At 40.1% G+C, this 22,195-nt stretch overlaps 4 protein-coding genes across 10 annotated transcripts; 2 read left to right on the top strand and 2 right to left on the bottom strand.

Annotated features, from left to right (window-relative positions):
- The first annotated feature begins 108 nt into the window (after positions 1-108).
- Positions 109-4,499, top strand: psmd13 (proteasome 26S subunit, non-ATPase 13). Its single transcript, XM_048973148.1, has 13 exons — positions 109-321; positions 999-1,077; positions 1,215-1,249; positions 1,486-1,541; positions 1,634-1,677; positions 1,831-1,917; positions 2,047-2,218; positions 2,412-2,491; positions 2,764-2,889; positions 3,330-3,392; positions 3,473-3,553; positions 3,713-3,829; positions 3,909-4,499. The coding sequence occupies exons 1-13, from the start codon at positions 221-223 to the stop codon at positions 4,002-4,004; spliced, it is 1,137 nt and encodes a 378-aa protein (XP_048829105.1). The 5' UTR covers positions 109-220; the 3' UTR covers positions 4,005-4,499.
- A 503-nt stretch (positions 4,500-5,002) lies between these two features.
- Positions 5,003-6,162, bottom strand: LOC125706827 (cytochrome c oxidase subunit 8B, mitochondrial). The gene is made up of 2 exons (XM_048973667.1): positions 5,913-6,162; positions 5,003-5,187 (listed from the first exon to the last, which is right to left on the bottom strand). Exons 1-2 carry the CDS (start codon positions 6,021-6,023, stop codon positions 5,095-5,097), a joined length of 204 nt encoding a protein of 67 aa, XP_048829624.1. The 5' UTR covers positions 6,024-6,162; the 3' UTR covers positions 5,003-5,094.
- A 2,927-nt stretch (positions 6,163-9,089) lies between these two features.
- On the bottom strand, positions 9,090-16,425 carry tesmin (testis expressed metallothionein like protein). 6 transcript variants are annotated; one of them, XM_048973318.1, is made up of 12 exons: positions 16,246-16,425; positions 15,711-15,912; positions 15,476-15,558; positions 14,842-14,919; positions 14,502-14,664; positions 13,299-13,498; positions 13,094-13,167; positions 12,933-13,004; positions 12,102-12,204; positions 11,529-11,666; positions 10,888-11,033; positions 9,090-9,670 (listed from the first exon to the last, which is right to left on the bottom strand). In XM_048973318.1, exons 2-12 carry the CDS (start codon positions 15,901-15,903, stop codon positions 9,481-9,483), a joined length of 1,440 nt encoding a protein of 479 aa, XP_048829275.1. In that variant the 5' UTR covers positions 15,904-15,912; positions 16,246-16,425; the 3' UTR covers positions 9,090-9,480. The 6 variants fall into 6 exon arrangements, with proteins under 6 accessions (XP_048829275.1, XP_048829278.1, XP_048829277.1 ...); XM_048973321.1 differs by having other exon boundaries at positions 13,094-13,164; positions 16,246-16,417; XM_048973320.1 differs by having other exon boundaries at positions 16,345-16,417.
- LOC125706584 (C-factor-like) lies at positions 15,671-22,116 on the top strand. Of its 2 annotated transcripts, none has more exons than XM_048973325.1 (6): positions 15,671-15,808; positions 18,777-18,828; positions 19,671-19,858; positions 19,979-20,134; positions 20,908-21,018; positions 21,825-22,116. In XM_048973325.1, the coding sequence occupies exons 1-6, from the start codon at positions 15,791-15,793 to the stop codon at positions 21,936-21,938; spliced, it is 639 nt and encodes a 212-aa protein (XP_048829282.1). In that variant the 5' UTR covers positions 15,671-15,790; the 3' UTR covers positions 21,939-22,116. The 2 variants fall into 2 exon arrangements, with proteins under 2 accessions (XP_048829282.1, XP_048829281.1); XM_048973324.1 differs by lacking the exon at positions 15,671-15,808 and adding an exon at positions 18,055-18,261.
- Positions 22,117-22,195: the final 79 nt, after the last annotated feature.

Genomic DNA, 22,195 nt, shown 5'->3' with positions numbered 1-22,195 from the left:
TTCGTTATCCTTTTTGTTGTTTTTATTTAGAACGATACAAATCTAGGAGGAAACATTTCAACAAATTATCGTCTTCCTCTATACTGCATATACTACGGTAATAATGGCTGCCAGGTCATTACCCAGAGACCACTGCAAAAGCCGTGTGTATGTTTGAGATACAGTACTATTTTCTTTTTAATTTTACGGAGCGATACGTTGTAACAGACCGGCGATTACAATGAAAGATGTCACCGGGTACCTTAAACAGCAGCAGGGCAAGAGCTCAACGCAAGAAATGGCAACGGAATGGCACACTTTGGAGGAGCTTTACAACAAAAAGTAAGGGGTAGAAAAGGCAAATATACTTCTGTCACAATCAGAAACATGCGCTGAGTCATGTAGCTAGCTACAGAAAAGCCGCTTGACATGAGCAGGCCCACTGACTTCGTTATTGTGTTACTTGATTGATCTTGCAATAGACATTTTAGAAACACTGTCTAGATTAGTGACTCTGCAAGACATGCAGTTTTCGGTTTTTGGTGTATAACTCGGGCCCCTGTGTTGCGGTCCAACACACTGCCTCATGCTTTCGGTCGCTTGGCTTCATGAAACGCTTGTCCGGATCTTCGTTGTGGACTTTCGTTGTGGACAGTTATTTATGCTAAATTAATTCAGTGCAATATTGTCATTATGTTGCGTATTTCGATTGACTTGGCCTGGGTGTTCCTCTGAAAACCAACTTTCCCTTAAACATATGTTTTCATAAACTAACGCTTTGAAAGTAATGGGCAAGATTTTAAGTTGTCCTTTATAATGATCTTTTTAAGAAAATCATAAATATTGATTATATTAATAACAATGCAGATGTTCCCACTATTATCTAAAATTGTCTTAACTGAGTTTTTGTTAATAAGACTCAAAGTATTTATTTGATTACTTGAAACCCGCAGTACGATGTCTGTGACAAAGACGACAAACTCACTGATGTATTGCTTTTTTTTCTTTGAAATAATCAGGTTGTGGCACCAGCTTACACTGAAGCTAACGGGTTTTGTACAGGAGCCTTGCTTTGCCACTGGTGATGGACTCATTCAGGTAAGTGCAGGACTTAAGGGCATAGAAATGCTGCATTAAAATGGCCCTCATATCTATATGAACCAAATTCCTGTATCCTGTCTTTTTGTGTAACCCCCCTGGGGCAGCTTATTCTTCTCTCTTCCAATTTCTTACAGCTATATGAAAACTTCCTCAGTGACTTTGAGCACAGGTTAGTCGGTTCTGATTAATCAACATCTGATTAGTTTACTAATAAGGAATCACATTCTTCTGATGCTAAAGTACCCAGGTCTGTAATTTTGGTCAGATGCGCTAGCAGGCATGTTGCCCAAGGCTTAAGATGCACATTGATTGTAGTTCAGTAGTTTTAAATGAAAGTAAGCAGATCGTTTTCTCTTGCCCATTTTCAATGGCATAACCGTGATTTCTCTCTTCTCATGAATTCAGAATCAACCCACTGTCCCTGGTGGAGATCATTCTTCATGTAACCCGCCAGATGATAGGTAGGAATGCAGACATTCTCTCTCATTTATTACATAAACTTTGACTTTATTACATACCGTGAAACAATATGCTGAACTGTGAATCTTTACAGATCCAAATGTTGCCATCGCCTTCCTTGAAAAAACAAAGGAAAAGGTGATTTGTTTTTAATTAATAACAACTGTGACTACTATTATTATGATTGATCTACGCCTGTTACCGGAATGCAGCATGCATGTGGTGTGAGACTTTGTATTGTCGCGTGTCTTCGAAAGCCTGCATTTCAATATGCCTTGTTCATTCAACTAGGTGAAAAGCAGCGACGAAGCTGTGATCCTCTGCAAGACCTCCATTGGAAGTCTCAAGCTGGAAATAAATGACCTTCCCGCCACTAAGGTAACAGCCCCCCCCCCCCCACACACACTTCTTTTTTTTAAGTTTCCAGCCTGTACTTGTACCACAAATTTCTTGCAAATCCTGAATGTATTTTGAAATGTTCTTTGCCCCCCCCCCCCCCCCCCCCAGAAACTAATTGAGGAGGTGGAGGAGATGTTGAATAATCTGCCTGGTGTCACATCTGTGCACGGGCGTTTCTACGACCTCTCCAGCAAGTACTACCGCATCATCGGGAACCATGCGTCTTACTACAAAGACGCTCTACGATACCTGGGGTGTGTGGATGTTAAGGACCTTTCAGGTAATTTACTCCAACAGGTAGCCAGGGAAGAGAAATGGATTTTAGCGGAAACGTAAACACTGCCTGGACTGATGTACATCGGTCTTGTGCTCGTTTTTGCATTATCAAGTGTTTGAAATGCTTTAAAATGGGGAAGATCTGTTTTATGTTTTTAATATGATTTATTAGAGCCCTCCCTTCTTCCCACCCACAGAGGCTGAGCAGCAGGAGAGAGCCTTTACATTGGGGCTGGCAGGACTCTTAGGGGAGGGAGTTTATAACTTTGGAGAACTGGTAAATCACTTTTTTAAAAATAAATAAATAAATAAAAAATCCAAAATGTGATCCATTTATACACTAAGACAATTTTGATGAATCTGCATCAGAACCTGTTTCGGGCTATAAAACCACAGCCCCTGAAGTGAAATTGCCAGAAAATTCTGGCCCATCAGTCCCACGGGCTCAGAACCAACTGTTGATTAATATGGAGTAATTGAAGCCAGGATTCTGGAATTAATTATGGCGTGTTTTAAAGCTGTGCTTTTAATGTGCGCTGTTCCCTGCAGCTCATGCATCCAGTGCTGGAGTCTCTCAGGAATACAGACAAGCAGTGGCTGATCGACACACTTTATGCCTTCAACGCGGGCAATGTGGAGAAATTCCAGGCCTACAAGACTGCTTGGGGTCAACAGGTGAGGGACGGTCTTTTTACAGCAACAACACATCTGCACCAAAGTCAAAAACCTTGCGTGGAAGCAAATACAGACACTCCTCTACTTACGACTGAGTTGCGTTCCTTACGGCCATTCGTAACTTTAAATGTTCGTAAGTCATTATTCAACATCATTTTAAGGCTAAATGCGAGTACAAAGAACTAGGATGCGTGCTGCGCGGCGGGAGTAGCGGCCAGGAGTCATACTACCTGGAAATAGCACGCAGAAAAAAAAATGTTGCGGACAGGAAACTGGAGCCCAACGAACACAATTTGGACTTACAGTCCTCTTCGTTCGTATGTCTGAAAGTTCGTAAGTAGAGGAGGGTCTGTACTCATTTTTTATACATGACATAGCAATGCAGAATTGTCATCGATTATGTGTTTGTTTAAATGTTACTAATACATTTTTCTCCACAGCCTGATCTCGCAGCACAGGAACACAAGCTAATGCAGAAGATTCAGCTCCTTTGTGTGATGGAGGTACTTGGACTTTTTAAGGGGTTTAATTTTTTGATCTCTGTTTATAAGCTTCCTGACTTGTTTTTTTTCCTTCTTTCAAGATGACGTTCACGCGTCCAGCCAATCACAGACAGCTGACTTTCCACGAAATCGCACACAGTGCCAAAATCCCAGTGGAGGAGGTTAGTCAGTTGCATCGTTTTACGCTGGATATTCTTTTTTTTTTTCGTGACGTACACTGGCTAATTTCCTCGGCGTTCTCTCACTTAATATGTGGTAGCAAGCGCGTCGTACGTGTCACTCTGTGTAAACAGCACGAGTGCTTCCCTCCAACTCCTCAGGTGGAACTGCTGGTGATGAAGGCTCTGTCTGTGGGGCTGATCAAAGGCAATATCGACGAGGTGGATCAACGGGTTCAAATGACCTGGGTACAGCCAAGGGTATTGGATCTGCAACAGGTAAGCTTGTAGCTCCAGGTACCATTTCTGCGTAGAGGTATCTGCGCCTCCCCTGACATTCTACCTCCTGCGGTTCCAGATCAAGGGCATGAAGGATCGCCTGGACTCATGGTGTGGCGATGTGAAGAACATGGCTATGCTGGTGGAGCAGCAGGCCCACGACATTCTCACCTAGAGCAGGCATCCTGCAGGTTCTGCGTGGCTGTCCAGCTTTTACCTGGGTCCTTCAGACCTCTCCAACACCCACTGGGGCATCATCTCTGACTGTATTTTGGAATAGTGACTAAGAGGAACTGCAGTACCCAACACATTAAACTCTTCTGAGTACTGTTTTATATTTAAAGTTGGGTGCTATGTTTTACTCTTCTTTTTCATTTTATTTCTTTAAAAAATGTTTTGGACCATTTAATTTTTTTTTAATCCATGTGTTTTTTTGCCCAGTTAAAGTCAGACAGCCAACCACATTTTACTGAAAACATACGCAGCCCAGTGTTTAATCTGTTCTGCAGATACAGTTCATGTCTGTAACTGCCCATGTTCAGTTCAAGATAGATACTAAAATATGTAATATTTTTTTTTTGTACTGAGCAAGTCAGTTTGCTAAAACCACCACTTACTGACAGGGGATGTTGTTTTTTTTTCCCAGACTCAATAAAGGAAACTTACTTCATGTCACTGTCTTCGTTTTACTTATGATCTACTTTAAGATCACGGTACCATTTCAGTGGAAGATACCCAATTCATTATTAATTTCATTTGGCCAGTTTGTTAATCTCTATAGCTGGAGTTATAATTGAATGGGTGACCATATAAAAAACATCTAATTAAAATATATCTTTAACAATTGGGAAATAGACACCATGGGTCAGCAGGCAGTACTACAGCCTTAAGCTCTGTGTTAGGAGTCTGTTCTCCTGCCTGTTGATCTTTGCTTTCTTTGGGTAGACTTCTTTGTGTAAAACGATGCTGATTGGTTAATCGGTGTATCTAAATTGTCTATCAATATAGCACAATAGTTCAAGCTCCCTTGGTGGCATGTTTAGGCCCTCACTCTCTAGAAATGTTCCCAGAAACAATTTCTGCATTTTGCACGAGTTCAAATCATATTTACACCCCTGAGAGGCAAACACCTAGCAAGCTATTCAACACTGACAATGAATCCACGCAAGGAAGTGATTTATGAGCATTTATTAGAAACTTGGTGCATGACCATTCGCTTTTTTATTGGAGAAATCTTGTTGGGGTTCACGTCATTCCATATTTCCTCAGCGTTTTTTGTACTCCTCCAAGTTGCTCAGGATCCATCCTGAGGGGACCAGGATTGCAGCAAACAAGGAAACCATTGCAATGGTTTGCTCCTGGAGGGCAGATATTGGCAGCGGTAAGAACGAGTGGTCACGTTTCGATATTACAAGTAAACTTCTATGTATATAGCCAACTAAACAGTTACTCTCGCGCGCACGCTCAGTACGCAGCAGGTTGTGCGATCTTTATAGGATTTATACATTATGCGTTATAATGCAATGAATCACGGTCGATTTTAAAGTTTTTGAATCTTTAAGTTTAACTAAAAAAAAGGTACACTGCAAGGCCATTAGTGATCAACACAATTCACCAGCAGGAAGACACGCACGTATATTAAATTCCAACAGCACAATTGTCGGAAACTCCTCAAAGTTTAAACGAAACTAACATTTTAGAAGAACCGATGAGATTTAGGGAATATACTTAAATTTCAACAAAGCTTGTTTTTTTTTGGTGCTTTCGGCAGACGTGAAATATGACACAGGTGCAATGGCGTTTACGCGGATTCTGGCGTCTTGTAAATATCCAGAGTTCCAGACGCATTTCGCCCAAATGAGATATCATTTACGTCTCTACATAAGCAGGTACTAAGGTCATATTTTGGATCTATTTTTAGACGTCAGCCGGAAAAAATAAGCGCTAAATTAAATATTAATAAACTATGTATCCAAAAGCAGCAATTTAAAAACCGCACAAACTCGTAAACATTTAATCAAAGCGCACTTGCACTTCGGGAACGTGCGCAATAACTCCACTGAGAAACTTCTAGGTTACTTACAGCGACTGTTAAGTTGTGTTTCGCAGGTTTGGACGAAATGCTGGCTTTGGAGGTGATCAGGGATCGCAGGGTAGGTCGGATGAAGCTGAAGGAGCGACTGAACGCAGACATGGTCCTTCTCAGTAGCGTTTCTCGCTCAGTTTTAACACCCAAGGCCGAAGCGTGAAGGATCGCAGCTTTCACCAGTTGTCGGAGAGCTTCAATGCCCTTCAAAAACAGCTTAGCATTTATCTACCAAGTGTAATATAAGGTCAAGATAAAAAAAAGCCCAGCCTCTATATCCCAATCGGCTACGGGTTAAACTGTATCCTGCGTTTTAATTGGTCAGTATTTTCCAGGTTATAGTCCAGTTATTTAATTATTATACGAGAACAGTTTAACTTTATTTACTTTTCTGAGACTATCTATGTATTGCTTAAATATATGTCGCCAGATACTTAATTAATAAATGCATGATTTTTTCACAAATCGATCCCCTATCCCACCATATATGCAAACCCCAAAATGTTCAAAGTTGGATCTGTAAGAATCGCGACGGTTGATCTGTCGCTAGGAATCCTCCCATCGAGGAAAAAAAGATGCTTTCATCTTGGTACTGTAAAAATTACGGTACGAAGAGCACAAATGCAATACATTGACACAATGAAGTCCCGTTGTGAATTTAATAGTGAAGGAGTACATACATTTTAACCATAAATAAAAGGTAATTCTATATATAGCGGAACACTACATTTTCTGCCGTCAGTAGTCTTCGGATTTTTCTGATCTCCACTGGTTTCACATTTTTAAGTCCTGAAACAAATATTGAAAACATCAAGTAGGTGTCGTGAAGCAATGCCGTACTCGAAGGTATTATGGACATCCGTCATTTTTTTTTTATCGATTCACAATGTAGGTTTGGAGTTCCTACCTTTTAGAACCGTATACCAGCTATTCAGTCCTAATCTGTACGTATTGTTTTCTTCGTAGTCATTGACATATCTTCTGCCATCTGTAAGTAAATAAGTACCTTTAAAAATAATTTCCAAAGGTTTACTGTGTGATGTAGGGCTAGTAATCGGCAGTGAAGCACAATATACATGTTAGAGGTGCAACTTACATTTTCCCTTGAGATACATCATTGACTGGGGGCCCCAGTTTTTTACGTTCAGTTTACTCTGCTGGAAATACACACAACACACTAATCGTTATGTTTCTGATTATTTGTTATACTAAGTCCACAAATTCTACACTTATTTCAGATTTTAATTCTAATATTTTACCTTCGGTGTTGAGTTTGAAGGGATCACCAGGAAGACCAATATTATTGTGCAAATGAACATCAACCTTGTCCTAGTCTTCTGAGAAGAGATATGGGCACTTTATATGAAATTACAATTGAAAAAGCATTCCCACAGAGCTAATTACTCAGTACATACACTGCTAATTACTCGGTACATACACTGCTAATTACTCAGTATATACACTGCACTTACCATGTCTCCCAGAACGACGCTTGTTTTGGATCACTGAAATAATCTCTTGCTTTCCAGCGGTTGTGCTTTTTATTCACATTTGTGACTCAAAACAACGGGATCTCGGGTTCAATACCTCCAACCGTGCGCGGTAAGTCTCGAAGGCACATATCCTCAGGTGGGGAAACGCGAAAACAAAAGCTAACTTCAAATCCATAATGCCGGTAATGAAAACGAATGACATAACGATTTTCCAAGATTTGCCTTCAGAAAACTTTTCCAAAGTGCTGTAAAAGAAAAACAGCGTAACTATAAAAAGATCAACTGTAATATAACGAACCTTAATGCACGAAGTTATATATTTCTGTTATGTATTGCCCTAAAGAAATTAATATTCAAAAAGGTAAATGTCTGAATATTATTCTGTGTTCGTACGCGGATCACTAGATCAGACATTTTGACTGCCAAAATGCCAGGTTAATAATGTAATGGAGTATAGATTAAATTAATGTATCTATATTTTTACTTGTAGGCCTATATTCTTTTAAAAATGAATATAGATCGATATGCTTAAAATTGCGAGACGATCTCTCATCCATGATTTTTATCCAAATACAAGGCACCTTATGATTTGAAGTCATTTCTTGATTCTCCCGTTAATTTGGAAATTGTCAAATATTGTTGGATCATCAGCTAGAAAAATATGAAGGTCACATTGCATACACTGAATGAGCTCTGTAAGAAGTTCTAATAACAGAGTACGTGGCTCTATTGGTTCCACTGTTGGGGGTGTTAACGTATGTGATTTTTCATGTTCTCCCGGTGTATTCTGGGATTCCGGGACGGGAACTGGTGTTTCTAAACTGCTCCTTCCGTGTAGGCCTTGTGATAGACTGAGATTCCATCCACGGTACTCCTTTATGTTGTGCCCCCGTGTTTGGATACTTTGAAGGCCACCGCCCCCCAGTACGTACTAGGAAAAAGAACAGGAAAAGTCATTTCATGTGTAATTGCCAGCATCTGCTATTATATGCTATGCTGTTGTGCATAAATGAACTTCTATTTGAGTTGAAAAGCAGTTGGATGGATGGATGGATGGATGGATGGATGGATGGATGGATGGGTGTACTCTCAGCAGTGATGTATAATAGTTGGAGGAGTGGTGGAAAAATCCTGAATACAGTAGTACCCGTATATCCAGTGTCACATTGTAAAATGTGTAACAGAATGCTTTTCTTCGCTCCTTTGTCATTTGAGGCATAAAAAGCATGATTTTCATTGCTCCCTCATCTCTTTATACAGGATACTTCTTCATCGCTGTATCGTCTCTTGAGAATTAGGCTAAATGTCACAATCCCTTTCGTATGAGAGAATTGCCCTGCGGCACTGTATAATAATCTACAATGTAGCTTATTACTAATGTATTTGATGTTGATAATGTCTTACTGTTTGTGACTGATCAATTTCCATATGTAAGTACACAAAAATCACATTCTATATGGGGTCCTGCGATGGTTTACTTTTATTCACGGTTTCGGCTACCTGCTGTAGGTCTTGGGATGTAGCACCCACAGATACGGGGAAACTAGCTTCTACATTCCAATTCAATATAACTTAATATATAATAGGAATATAAGAGAATTTCCAAGTTATTAGCAATACTTGTTAGCTTGTTAGAGTTTTTTGAAACTGAACATTTCATACAATAAATACTCAACCATAATTTTGAATTCACAATTTTTATTGAACTTTAAATATAAGACACAATTTTACAAAGGTGGAATTTAGTAAATACTTGTTAGGAGAAAAAAAAGGAATTTCTTAAAAGAACATACTTCAGCAAGTTATGTTAAAAGTCTGAAAATCGGTGTTATTGCACATGTATCTTCCACATGCACGTTGGTTAAATGGTAATAAATAAAATATGCATGAATTTAACATAAAGTTACATTCAGAAATAAATAACTGTAACATAACACTGTATGGTTACAAACAAATAATACATAGTACAGCAAACGTTTTCTTATAATAAAATAAGTGTTTTAAAGCATACAAAGGGCTCTTGTCATGAATTAAATCCTTTAAAGAAACCCGTCATGATACATCCATTCAAACTAAACCTGCAGGTCCTTGTGTTTAAAAACCGACTGGATGATTTGCATCAGGCACTGGCCAAACTCCTGCAGGATCACTGCCTCAGCTTGAGGCAAAGTGAAGCCTTCCTTTTCTGCCTCCTCTGCTCGAGAAATGAGGCAGCCACATGTCGCTTTCACTGCGTCGAGCGTGACACACGCCAGAGGACACCTGTTAAACACAGCGATCGATGAAGTCTAAGCAAACAGGGATGCACCTGGCATCATCTGCAATCCATTGATTGGGACACTAAGAAAAAGATCAAAAATCAAACAAGGCTAGTGCAAGACTCCATCCTTTTGTAATCCATGTATTTCATTTATTCACATCTTTAACTCGTTTATACTGTTAAACATCGTGTGCTGCTGTACTTCTGTATATAATTCAAGTTGTCAGCTCAGAGATGAATGAAATAAGCAAAGCATTTAATCCTATATTATTCAATCACGCTATTCCTTGGACTCACACAAGCCTTTCTAGAAGTAATAAATTATTTCATACAAGAAAAGCATTCAGTCCTGACAGATTATGTACTACAGAAACAAAGGTCAAACCATTTAATTACTGATATATTTTCATCCAGATTCACTTGAGTCGCGGCATGAAAAAACACAGAAGACACCGATGAACCTCAACAACGTTTTCCCAGTTGAATCAATGAAAATTACTACTGCTTGAAACATCGAATCGGCTGATGAGCTTTCTTCAGTCCTTTGCTGATATAACAGGATATTTTTGAGAACGAGATCATTGGTGAAACAGTGAAAAATCCCCTGAAGATCACAACAATGTCTGACATCTCTCAGACTGTCCTTAACAGTAGTATAGAGGGTGGAGCTGAGAAGGGTGGAGCTGCGAGACTAAAACAAATGTGTACACGAATTAACTGTGCAGTCCTTTCTGTCCTCCTACTGTAACACTTCATGACAAAATTCTGATTTGTCGTTTTTTTATTACTGTTTGAGCTACTCTTTTTATGGACACGCCTATATTCTCACATACAGAAACTATTATTGCTAAATACTAGTATGTGTAATTTCAGTGTAACAGTTTGTTTTATTCCTCACAATTTCATTTTTTTGTCTGTAAAAATAGAGCAAAGATGTTTATGATTATTGATATTCTGGGTGTTTTGCTCAGCTTTTGCTCTCTCCTTCTAGCTGTACTGCTGCTGCCCCCACCTGAGATTGACACCAGTGGTGTTGGCCTGTAGCCTGCCTCACACATTTTGCTGTTATATTATTTTGTTGTGGATTATGCTATGTTATAAATACATTTGTAAAAAAAATGAAAGACATTAACACAGTAGAAACTTGTTTATGATGATGTCTGTTATACCTTGGGAGGTTTGTCACTATAAAATACATAGTTTTAAACAAGATCCTTACTTGCGGGTTTGATCTATGTCTACACCGTAAAGGTTGGTGTCCTGCTTGTTGCTCCAGTCCTCGGAAAAGCCCATCTTACGCTCTAGACACAGATCATAGTTCTTACAGCTGATGCACTTGCAGATGTAGGAACACATGATCTTGGCCTGTAGGAGGTCATGCAAGTCAGTACACAGTGGTGCCCCCTCCCCTCATATCCACTCCCACCCGGCTTGGCACGCGCCCCCTTACCTCATACCCACTCCCACCTGGCCTGGTACATGCCCCCTCCCCTCATACCCACTCCCACCCGGCCTGGTACATGCCCCCTCCCCTCATATCCACTCCCACCCGGCTTGGCACGCGCCCCCTTACCTCATACCCACTCCCACCTGGCCTGGTACATGCCCCCTCCCCTCATACCCACTCCCACCCGGCTTGGCATGCGCCCCCTCCCCTCATATCCACTCCCACCCGGCTTGGCACGCGCCCCCTTACCTCATACCCACTCCCACCTGGCCTGGTACATGCCCCCTCCCCTCATACCCACTCCCACCCGGCTTGGCACGCGCCCCCTTACCTCATACCCACTCCCACCTGGCCTGGCACGCGCCCCCTCCCCTCATATCCACTCCCACCTGGCCTGGTACATGACCCCTTACCTCATAGCACTCACAGTAGTTCTTCAAGCAGCCAGATCTCTTGCAATTGCAGCCCTTGCTATGACGGCCGTTAATCTCCCCCAGGATTCCACTAGCGATTTTCGGTTGGAAGGCCTCCGGATTTCTCTTTAGATATGTCTGGTGTTGTTTCCCAAAGAAGATGACAGAAAAGCACACTGTATATAACTAACTACAATAACTGCACACCGTCTGACACTTTACACAATACATAGTAATTCAGATACTCATATATAATACCAGACATCTAGTATTAGAGCAATGGTTTCAGGGGTGTTTCCCACCAAAGTGCTTTTCTTATCAAAGTCTATTGTCTATCTGATTACTTCTAATACAACACTTATGTACTGCTCTTTTAGAATGCAACATATAAATAACTTTACATGAAGATATATCATTAATGGTTTGATCATATTTTGGCACCGAATGATATGGCAATACAGGACAAGGATGTACAGGTCAGGTAAGCCAACACAACATGCTACAGAAACAAGTATAAGATGTAGCATAGCATGTATAACAGCAGCAGAGCACCATGACATAAGCATGTCGTACCTTGATGGCCTTAATTCTCTCTGACTCATGTTCAGTGTTGTTGTGGCAATTGATACAGTTGCAGTTGCTGCAAATCTCCCCATTTGCAAAGCAGTCACAGTAGCTTTAGGATATAATGAAATGTGTTAAGGTGCATTAACATTAATAATGAGATGGCTCTATTCTGGCAACAAAAAAGGTAGCAGACAACATCCCGGGCGCTGCTGATGCCATGGGTGTAAATTATGGGGGGATAATCAAACCCAGTCAATATCACCCACTGGACCCCCTTTAAATGGATGGACACCTCAACCCCCCCAGTACTCAACCCAAACTTATACACTTGGCCAATGCGGTTATTCTAGCCTCATAATTAATTAGCCTTTATTGGAGTTACTATAAAGTAATTATGTAGGTGTATTTTTCTTATTTAACAGCTACATCTGGTTCTGTACATCAGGGAATTGTGAACAATTACATTTGTGCAAATTATAAGTAATTAGCTAATTACAGCACACTATATAACTCTTTTTTTCTATTTAGTTTTTTATGTATGTATTTTATGGGCTATGTAAGGTGACCTTTAGAAAGGCGTTATAAATAAAATGCATTATTATTATTATTATTATTAATTATTCATGGTTACATAAAACACCTAGTCATGGTCATTCAGAATCTCCATTACATGTTCAGCTTGGAGAAAAACCTCATTTTTGTTGTCATATCCACCTGCGGTGTTCCTATCCCCAAACTCCATAATAACCCGACATGAAGCTAGATATCGACTGACAGACTGAAAACGGCGACCAGCACACACAACAAACTTCAACTCATCGCTTCAGAAATGCTTACAATTTCAGGCACTGGGATTTAGTGCAGTTGCATGGCCTTTTCAATCTGGAGTCCCCAGGAAATTCTGAAATCCTTTCATGAAACATTTATTTCAGTCAAACTCTACTCTAAACTGGAATTACTTATACGAGCTTCAACGTTTCTGCATGGGTCATTCTCACCGAATAAGTGATGTTTCGGGCTTTCTCTGCGTTGTTAGTACTAATGAGTTGTCGTACACTGCACAGGGAGTCTGCTGGAATGGTTCGAAAGAACAGAAAAGCGGCTTTTTAATCAAGGGAAACGTTTTTATCTCCATTATTTTCTGAATGTTTAAGAATACTCACATGTGAGCAGAACAAGATTCAATTCTGGAACACAAGCTACCTGAGGGAAATAGGATGTGGGCAGGGTACTGTAGCTCAGTTCTGCTCCAAGAGACACTGGTGGGATGAAGTATGTGGAGGAGAGGGAGTCAGCCCCAGGCTGCGGGGGGGGGATGCTGGATGGAGGCAGGTAGGGTAGAGCCATCTTGGAGCCCTCTGCTGGTAGGTTTTCCATTTTAATGTTTTCTAAATTAGTCATAACTGTTGTGACAGACAAATGGAAAAATAAAATGATTATTTATATATAGGTTTAGTTGAAAAAAAAAATTGAGAAGAAAAACAGCTAATATGGCTTAACTGCAGTACATTATGCAACCACTTGGTGGAGTCAACAATAGGTTTCTTGCTCTGATAGAGTCGCATTACAACAACCGAACAGCGCAGTTGACGTTTTTTCTGATAGCCAGTGGCAGCAATAGGGAGAAGTTAGAATGTGCTCTAGCCCCTCCAACAATGACCACAGCATCCCCACGGTAACCACAAAATTGTATTTTTTCTTTTAAAAATATCGGTAAACATGGAAATTACTAAAGAAAATATCAATTTCCTCGTGATACCAAACTATTTGCCAGTGTTGAGTGTATGTTTTACGTTGCGTCTATTAATTTATTTACAATGTAAAGGCCTGACAAATGTCATTTTCTACAGTTTTTTTCATCTTGGTCTTTTACTTTCGTAGATGAGCCCATGCATTGCCTGCTTGGTACTATTGTAATAAATAAATATATCCAATGACATGGAGTTTATTGTGCTACATTTTCAACCATTTTATTCTTTATTCTCTGACAATAAGGCCAAAGGAGAGGTTGGAGTCACATTGTTATTATGTGATATAGCACATTAGTTTCTGCTTTAATTAATTTCAAGAGGATATCAGTTGTAACTGGTAAGATTAATATAAAAAATTCTATTTTAACCAGTTAAACTGTGTATTTCTGATATCAAAAATTTAAATTTAGTTCAAATACCAGTTTCTAATATCAGGAATTCAGTTTTAACTAGTCGTAATGCCAAGTGTTGACGTCAAAAATTAAATTTGAACTAAGTACAATTAATTACAATTTCTGATAACAGGAATCCAATTATACCCAGTTATAATTATACAAATACATGAAAGTTTAAATTTATGTGCACCAATACTGTCATTAGTAATAATAGGCATAACTGATGCAATTAAACACGCATGATTTAATGTGGTGCTCACCTTTTCCATGAGCAGCACTAAGCTCTGTTGTTTCTTCATGGGACATCGACTCACACTGAAACTCTGCGACAGGAAAGGTTTGCCCCCAGCGCAGAGAATGGGTACTCAAATCGCAGATGTTTAGTGCCACAGTCTGTCCGGAGCCATTACCTCCACCAATAGCCTGAAATCAACAACGACATATTGAGATTTTAACAAACTCCCTTGTGCAAATACCTAGTCTCAACCAATCAAATCCAAGCATGTTAACGACTGTCCAATAAGAACCCGCACCATTACAACTTTCCCTGAACCTACTCAAGATAAGTACTTGAATGCTATCAAACCAACATGATCTCACCTGACAAATATTCAGCCCCTGCGTGGTTGTCTTCCCCCCCGGCTGGTCTAGGCACTCTAAAAAAACTGCTTCGCAGTGCTGGATAACAGGCAACACCAAGCAGAAGGTAATGGCATACATCATACATGTTTGGACAAATTGAATTGAATAAAGAAACCCATATATTGAAAACACACAGAAACCTGTTATGCAATATGTCAGGCACCCTTCCCTGAATTGATTATATAGTTATACAACTCTATCCCATCCAGTTTACAGCATATCAGCAGAAATAACATTTAAATAACAAAAAAAAAAAAAACAAACATTTACAACCACATATCATGCATCACATACTGTATATGGACACTAAATCATAAAATGTGAGAGAGAACCCAAAATAACTTGCAATTATTCTAACAATTTTTAAGTTCAAGTTTGATACTACAAACTGAAGAAGAATTTCATGTTAATTTGAATTGTCTTTCAAGTTTTATGGCTTAGCGATAATGTACCATGCAGAATATACAGGTACATAAAATAAAGTGAATAACTAATACACATTTGCCTTTGAAAATTCTATGATTTTAAGGATTATATTATTTTAAGGATTATTATTTTCTTAAAATACTATACCAAGATTTGTCTCACTTACTGACATCAAGCTATAGTGACCCTCCCCTTCAGGTGTCCATACACAACCAACTGCAGTGCTGCTTTCCAGCTCAGTTACAGGTTCTGGAAGCAAAGGAACATGGTTCTCCCAGATACTACGAAAAGGGTGACAGCTGGCAAGCAGCAGTGTGGAGAGGGAATCTTTTGGAAGCAATTTGTGAAACTTGAAAATTTCCTTCAGCGCCATCCACCTCATTGCTTATAAAGGGTCTCACCCACTACACCTCGATCAGCTACACTGGTATGGGGATCTCCATCTGGTCTGACGTCTGGATGTTTCCCACTCGACTCTTCGATGAAAGCTTGTAAACAGGTCAGAATACCGTCGTCTTCATTGGGAAATACGAAATAGGTCTGGGACTTATCACTGTAGATGCCATAATACTCCTGATCTTTAGAACTCTCCATTCTACTCGTCTGAAAATAAAATCTCATCAGATTTCTGTTACGTTCTGTTATGTTTCGTAGATGCTGTTAATAACAACTTAACACACACTTCAGATAAAACACCACGCTAAATCGAGTTAGTTTCATGTGATTTTGTTAGCGATCATTTGTAAACGTCCTACACATACATTTGGCACGGGATATATTCACTTTATCATCTACTGCTGTTAAAATCTATAAAATAATTGGATAATTATTAATGAATCTGTATTGTGGTTATTGAAATACACATGTTTATCGACAGATTAGCAGTCTAGCTATCCTATGTAAGCGAGCGAACTGAAAAAGAAAATCACCAATCACCAAAATAAGTACAGACGGGCTTTTTCCGTTTCACCGAGGCCACAATATAAACCAGGCGCCATACAAAACTGTTACTGTGGTGATAATCGATGTCCTCACAGTTACGATGTTTATAAATGACGCAGCTTGTGGACAGTACAGAAGGCCTAAAATATTCGTAAGTAGCGTAACCTTCGTGCACTGGAACGACTTGACGTCCAGTAACCGTCGTCACGTGCTATAGACTAAAAAGGAAGGATGCGTGGATCGATTACTGAAATGTCTTCAGGCAAGTTTTTTCGACCCCTATGTTTCATTTTGATAATCGATTTTAACGATAAAACGTCTATCTTTCCTTGTTATTTAAAAGTATATGTTATTATAATGATCACTATTAACATGAACTACTAACATGCAGACAGTAGTGACTAGTGAAATAGAATAATCGATGCCACCCCAGACTCAGGGTTTGTATGGTATCTAATATCGGTATCCTCAACATCCACCGTGGTGCTGGATCAAATCGAGTGGAAAAGAAAACTTCTGGTATTGACCACTCAGTGTATTGTTACCATCATTCCATCTTCAGAATATTCTGACAAGTAGCCACACAAAGTTTCAACTGATTCTACGGTGGCATTTAGGGGTTAGGCTCAGGACTTCTCCCCCCCCCAGCTGTCAATGTAATACCGGACAACGCTGAATCTCCACCTCGCCACCCTTCACAAACAATTTGGTTCCTCGACCGAACACTGTTTTTGTTCGCTGTCTGCTCATTTGTTCACACCAACTGATCAATTTGCACATCGTATATCTCCAGTTTGCACTTGTACCATCGCATCATCATACTACCAGTGTCCCAGATCAATGACATTGCCAGGTCGATGTGGTTTAGCTCTCTAGACCTCCAACAAGGCCCTGTTCACTCAAGGTTGCGGTCTATGGCGCCTCCGGTCGATGCTGTTTTGGTTCTGAAATGCACTGGTCATGTTTGAGAGGTTGACGGAATGTATGCTGGTCATTATACTGTATCGCTCACCTTGAACAATGATTGGTTGGACCCCCAATGCAGGCCATCATGGTAGGTACAGTGTGGTACACTACAGTGAGTTAGTCAAGAGTTTGTCCAGTTTGAGGTTCATTCTCAAGTTCAGGCAGGGCCAGACCTTCCTGTCACAGAGACAGGTCTATTGAGACAAAGACGGTCCACTCTTTGCTTAAAAAAGGGAGATATGTTGTGATTGTTTATGAACTTGTTGGCCTGTGTTGTTGCACTTGTATGATGTTGGGTTCATGAGGAACAAGTCATGAATAACACAAGTTACATAATGGTCTCATATTTGTTCATCATTAGTGAAAATTATATAACTTTTATTCTAAGCAATTACTATAATTGTTACTACAGTATATCTGTTAAACTGCATTCATATGCTTTTATATCTCTATTATTATTATTGTATTATTAATAGTATAATGTTTGAAGAATAAAACTTTTATATTGCTTATTTTTTGCATCCAACATTTGAAAACTTTTCTGAATTTATCTGGATGAATTAACTATGGAAGATGATTCCTATTTTATTTTCCACCGTAGTTCCCTACAATTAAATCCCATCAATACATATATTTAACCTAAGGCCCAACGCGAAGTACACACGCAACTTTAAGGTTTAAAGGCAGATTTTTTTGCATTGAGATGCTGATTATGGGCACAACCGTTCAATGTAAAAACGCAAGAGAACATCTTACTCGTCACTGTGCATTTTATGTACGCCCAACGTAATGACAACGTCGATGAAGGATAAAACCACGCCTAAAGAGCAATTACGACATGTTCTCTTCATATCAGATACATTGCGAATGCGGTGTGTGCCTAGTACAGCTCTAATGATGAGCGGAGCATTAAGCAAGTGTCGGGCAGTGCTGGTAACCGGGGCGAGCAGGGGCATCGGTCTGCAAATAGTTAAAGATTTGGCTACAAAGACCGAAAGACCGGCGCTAATTATCGCGACTGCCCGTAACCCAGCGGCTTCAGAGGTAATATATCCTATCTTTTCATTATCATATGCTGATAATTAGTGTTGTATTAACTGATCATAATTACAAAGGTAAGGCGTGTTTTTATATATTTTCCAATTAAGTCCATTAAATAGTTTAAAAGATCAACAAAATATTGATCTGTTTCTAGTGATCTGTATCACGATGCAAGATTTCTTGCATTTACTTACACATACATTTAGCTGATACTACCTTAAATCCAGCATGTTTCTGGCTAAGCAAGAAATCCTGCTTTGTGATACAGGCCTATATTTAACCACGACAGGCATCTACTTGTCGTGGTAAATATAATAGGTGGATTATATTCACCTATTATAAATTCCCCCCCCCCCCCCCCCCCCGTGTCTCTAGGACCGCCTCCGAATTTGACAATGTGAAGTTTGAATGCAGTTTTGTAAATAATAGACAGAGGGAGTAATACTAGCCTACATACATTGCTAGACGCTACACGCAAATGCATGTATCTTGAATGACATTTTTTTTTGGCGATTTAGGATCTCCAAAGAGTTGCTAAGGAGTCCTCTGGCGTCCATGTTGTAACACTTGGTAAGTTGATCCTGCCAGCAGATGGCGCAAGTGGTGCATCGGCACTCGTACTATCCTGAAACGGACGTTCAGTTCGGTTCCTTTTTCTATAAACTACTCGTTCCAACATCAATCCATCCTTCCCTCTATCTATCTATCCATCCATCCGTCCATTTTGTGTACCCGCTTCTCCTGTGCAGGGTCGCTGTAATCCGGATCCTTTTCTAGAAGCTAAGGGCATAAGGCAGGGAATACAACAATCTTTCTTAAGAAGCTCAACAAAAATATTACAAAATCAGCATGGGCTGTTGTCCATCCATCCATTTTCCAAACCGCTTATCCTACTGGGTCGCGGGGGGTCCGGAGCCTATCCCGGAAACAATGGGCACGAGGCAGGGAACAACCCAGGATGGGGGGCCAGCCCATCGCAGGGCACACTCACACACCATTCACTCACACATGCACACCTACAGGCAATTTAGCAACATGGGCTGTTGTTTTAACAATAATTAATGTTATACAATATGTTGGCAAAAATCTGTGGAAATTATTAAATTTGAATTTAATTTGGGGATGTGGGGTTAGGGTTAGGGTTAGGGTTGTATCATCTAAAACTGTGGAAATGAGCAGTATTTATTTATAAATGAAAATATATGTTTCTTTATAGCAAAATGTTTCTTTATAAAATGATTGCTGTTAAGATAATCTGAATAATAATAATATTAATATAATAATAATAATCAAAATTGTATTTAGAATGGACTATGGAGAAAACTAAATTCAGAATCACTTAAACTGTTTAGTGTAACCTGATATTTGAGACACTCTGAATGTAATGAATGTCATGTTTATCATCCTCTAAGATGTGACCTGTCAAGCCAGTATAGATGCTGCCGTTGAGGAGGCGTCATCTCTGCTGGGGGCCGAGGGGCTGAACTGCCTTATAAACAATGCAGGCATCGGCAAGACTATGAACCTGGAAATGGTGACAGCTGAGGAGATGCTGAAGACATATGAAAGCAACACTGTGGCCCCTCTCATGGTCACTAAGGTACGAAGAAGTTGTGTGGTCCTCTGGAAATTAAGAAAGCATGATTAATTCATAAGTGAAAGCATGATTTCTTGATATTTAATTTTGATTTTTCCATCTGCTATATTCGTGTTGTTGCAGGCTTTTCTGCCACTTCTGCGAGCAGCTGCGATGCATGGTTCTGGGATGGGGATCCACAGGGCTGCTGTGATCAACATGTCCTCCAATCTCGGTTCCATCCAGCTCAACCAGGGAGCTTTGGCGGAAATCAAGTACTATGGCTACAGGGCCTCCAAGGTGAGCGCTCAACTGTTCCAGGATCAGATCTGAGCACCTCACTCCTCTGCTCAGGTAAATCTGACTCCATGTTCAATGAATACCATATTGTATTCATATTCTCTCTAAGGAGATACCTCAGGGGCAGGGGACCCAAACACAGAGAGCAGGAAGCCAAAACACAAAGCAGGAGTCTTAGTCAAATCCAGAACCTAAGACTGCAAAGCCCGACAGTCAGACTTGGGGGTAAAGGCTAGGGTTGGCACACGTGAAGGCATAGAATAAACAGTACGCACACTCACACTGAGACAGGGATCAGGACACACACGTGCCGGGCAAGGAGAACCACACTCGTCAAACCACACAAAGGGAAAAGCAGGGATCTGAAACACTTAATAAACCATAATAGGTCAACAGTTTTCACACAGGGGATACCAGGTAGACCAGTTAAATAGCCTTGACTGTCAGGACAATAAGTTACAGCTGTCAGAACTCCGGGGAGAGCGACTGGCAACAGGAGCGTGGCTATGGGGCAAATGGTGGATCCGAGTCAAGCCTTACTCTACTATCTCCTCCTATCTTCTCTTCCAGTTCCTGTATTGTACTTTTCGAATGAGTCAGGTGTCAAAGCTCAAAGTATCTTGAAAATTTGTGTCTCAAATCAGCTTATTACATTTTTCTCTATAAGGAAATGGGAGACAAGTAGTGAACCACTTTGGAATACAGCCATCGAAATCAGAAAACTGATCAGAACCTGGTTTGTTGTCTCAATTCTGGTCTGGTTCCTGCCACAGGCAGCCTTGAACATGGTGACAAGGTGTCTAGCCGTTGATTTGGTGACAGAAGGAATTCTCTGCGTGGCCATTCACCCGGGCTGGGTGCGCACTGACATGGGGGGCCCACAGGTGAGTGATAAGGCTCTTTCACGCCGAAGTTCCGGAACCTGGTCTATGTTTACAAGTTCCTGGGCCATCTCGACTGGGGACTTTTATAGCTCCGGGTCACTTTTGTGTGTCGCTTTCACATCACAAAACAGGAACTAGGACCTTTATGCTAGCTAAGCATGGAAGACGCAAAAATCTCGTAGGTTAAACTTCACACATTATTTCACGTGAAACTACACCACCACGCAAAACACCAGAGGACAAACAAGTCGTTTCATTAGTTATTAGTTAGTTATTGGGGGGGATTAATCAAGATAAAAATGGGACTCAGCCTTTTGTTTATATTTTATTTATATGACCCACAACATGTTTATAATTCTTATTAAATCTGGCTGGCAGATTGATCTTTCATTTTCCAGGCTAATCCAGCTAATAAGCTGGCAAGTTCCACCGCTGGCTCTGGTGATATTCGACAGAAGTATGCTGATTACCATCGCATTTTCCGGTGGAAATATGGAGACAGAAACAAAAAATGTATTAATTGATGCGTTAAATGTAACTGAGGTTTCAAAAATAATTCCATGTGCTCAGTTTTGGCTTTTTTTCCCGCACATTTCAGCGTAACTTCCAGGTTAATGCCAGTTCTTATGGTGTGAACACGACAAAAGTTCCTGGTTCCAGAAAAAGTTCTAGTTCTTGAAAAAAGTTCCCGTGGTGTGAAAGCACCCAAAGATCCAGATCAAGGATCCCGTTGATTGTGACGTCAGGAACATCTGTATAATTCAAGCCCTATCCATTTATTCTGTGTACTGTACTATTATTTTTAGGGTGAACTGAGTGTGGAAGAGAGTGTTTCTTCAGTCCTGAGTGTGCTTGCTGGATTGTCTGAAAAGGATCACGGAGGATATCTGGACTACACAGGGAAAACACTGCCTTGGTGATTTTTCCTTTGGTCATATTTTGTGTGCATCCTTAAAAAAGGCCTCTATTGTAATCTTGCTGTGACTGTTTAATTTCTGAAAAAAATCAAATTGCTAGATATTCAGTGACCTCTGGGATTGTTACGTATTCTTTCTAAAAATGCTGCAAGATAAAACAATAAAAGACCAAAGAACACGAGACAGTGCTGTTAACTAGTTTAACTGATGTTTTTAAACCTGTGTATCAACAAACGAAAAATATGTCTCTGTATGGTAAT

This window comes from Brienomyrus brachyistius, chromosome 13, assembly GCF_023856365.1.
Source record: "Brienomyrus brachyistius isolate T26 chromosome 13, BBRACH_0.4, whole genome shotgun sequence".
Taxonomy (NCBI): domain Eukaryota; kingdom Metazoa; phylum Chordata; class Actinopteri; order Osteoglossiformes; family Mormyridae; genus Brienomyrus; species Brienomyrus brachyistius.
This window is presented reverse-complemented; position numbering and strand designations above follow the sequence as displayed.

Coding starts and splice junctions, on each gene's coding strand:
- LOC125706584 (XM_048973324.1), top strand. CDS start 18,085: ATGCGGTGTGTGCCTAGTACAGCTCTAATGATGAGCGGAGCATTAAGC. Junction 18,262..18,776: donor GTAACCCAGCGGCTTCAGAG/GTAATATATCCT, acceptor TTGGCGATTTAG/GATCTCCAAAGAGTTGCTAA. Junction 18,829..19,670: donor CGTCCATGTTGTAACACTTG/GTAAGTTGATCC, acceptor TCATCCTCTAAG/ATGTGACCTGTCAAGCCAGT.
- LOC125706827 (XM_048973667.1), bottom strand. CDS start 6,023: ATGTCTGCGTTCAGTCGCTCCTTCAGCTTCATCCGACCTACCCTGCGA. Junction 5,188..5,912: donor AACACAACTTAACAGTCGCT/GTAAGTAACCTA, acceptor TCTGCCCTCCAG/GAGCAAACCATTGCAATGGT.
- psmd13 (XM_048973148.1), top strand. CDS start 221: ATGAAAGATGTCACCGGGTACCTTAAACAGCAGCAGGGCAAGAGCTCA. Junction 322..998: donor GAGGAGCTTTACAACAAAAA/GTAAGGGGTAGA, acceptor TGAAATAATCAG/GTTGTGGCACCAGCTTACAC. Junction 2,219..2,411: donor GGATGTTAAGGACCTTTCAG/GTAATTTACTCC, acceptor TCCCACCCACAG/AGGCTGAGCAGCAGGAGAGA.
- tesmin (XM_048973318.1), bottom strand. CDS start 15,903: ATGGAGAGTTCTAAAGATCAGGAGTATTATGGCATCTACAGTGATAAG. Junction 15,559..15,710: donor AGCTGATCGAGGTGTAGTGG/GTGAGACCCTTT, acceptor CTTTGCTTCCAG/AACCTGTAACTGAGCTGGAA. Junction 13,168..13,298: donor CCACATCCTATTTCCCTCAG/GTAGCTTGTGTT, acceptor GAACCATTCCAG/CAGACTCCCTGTGCAGTGTA.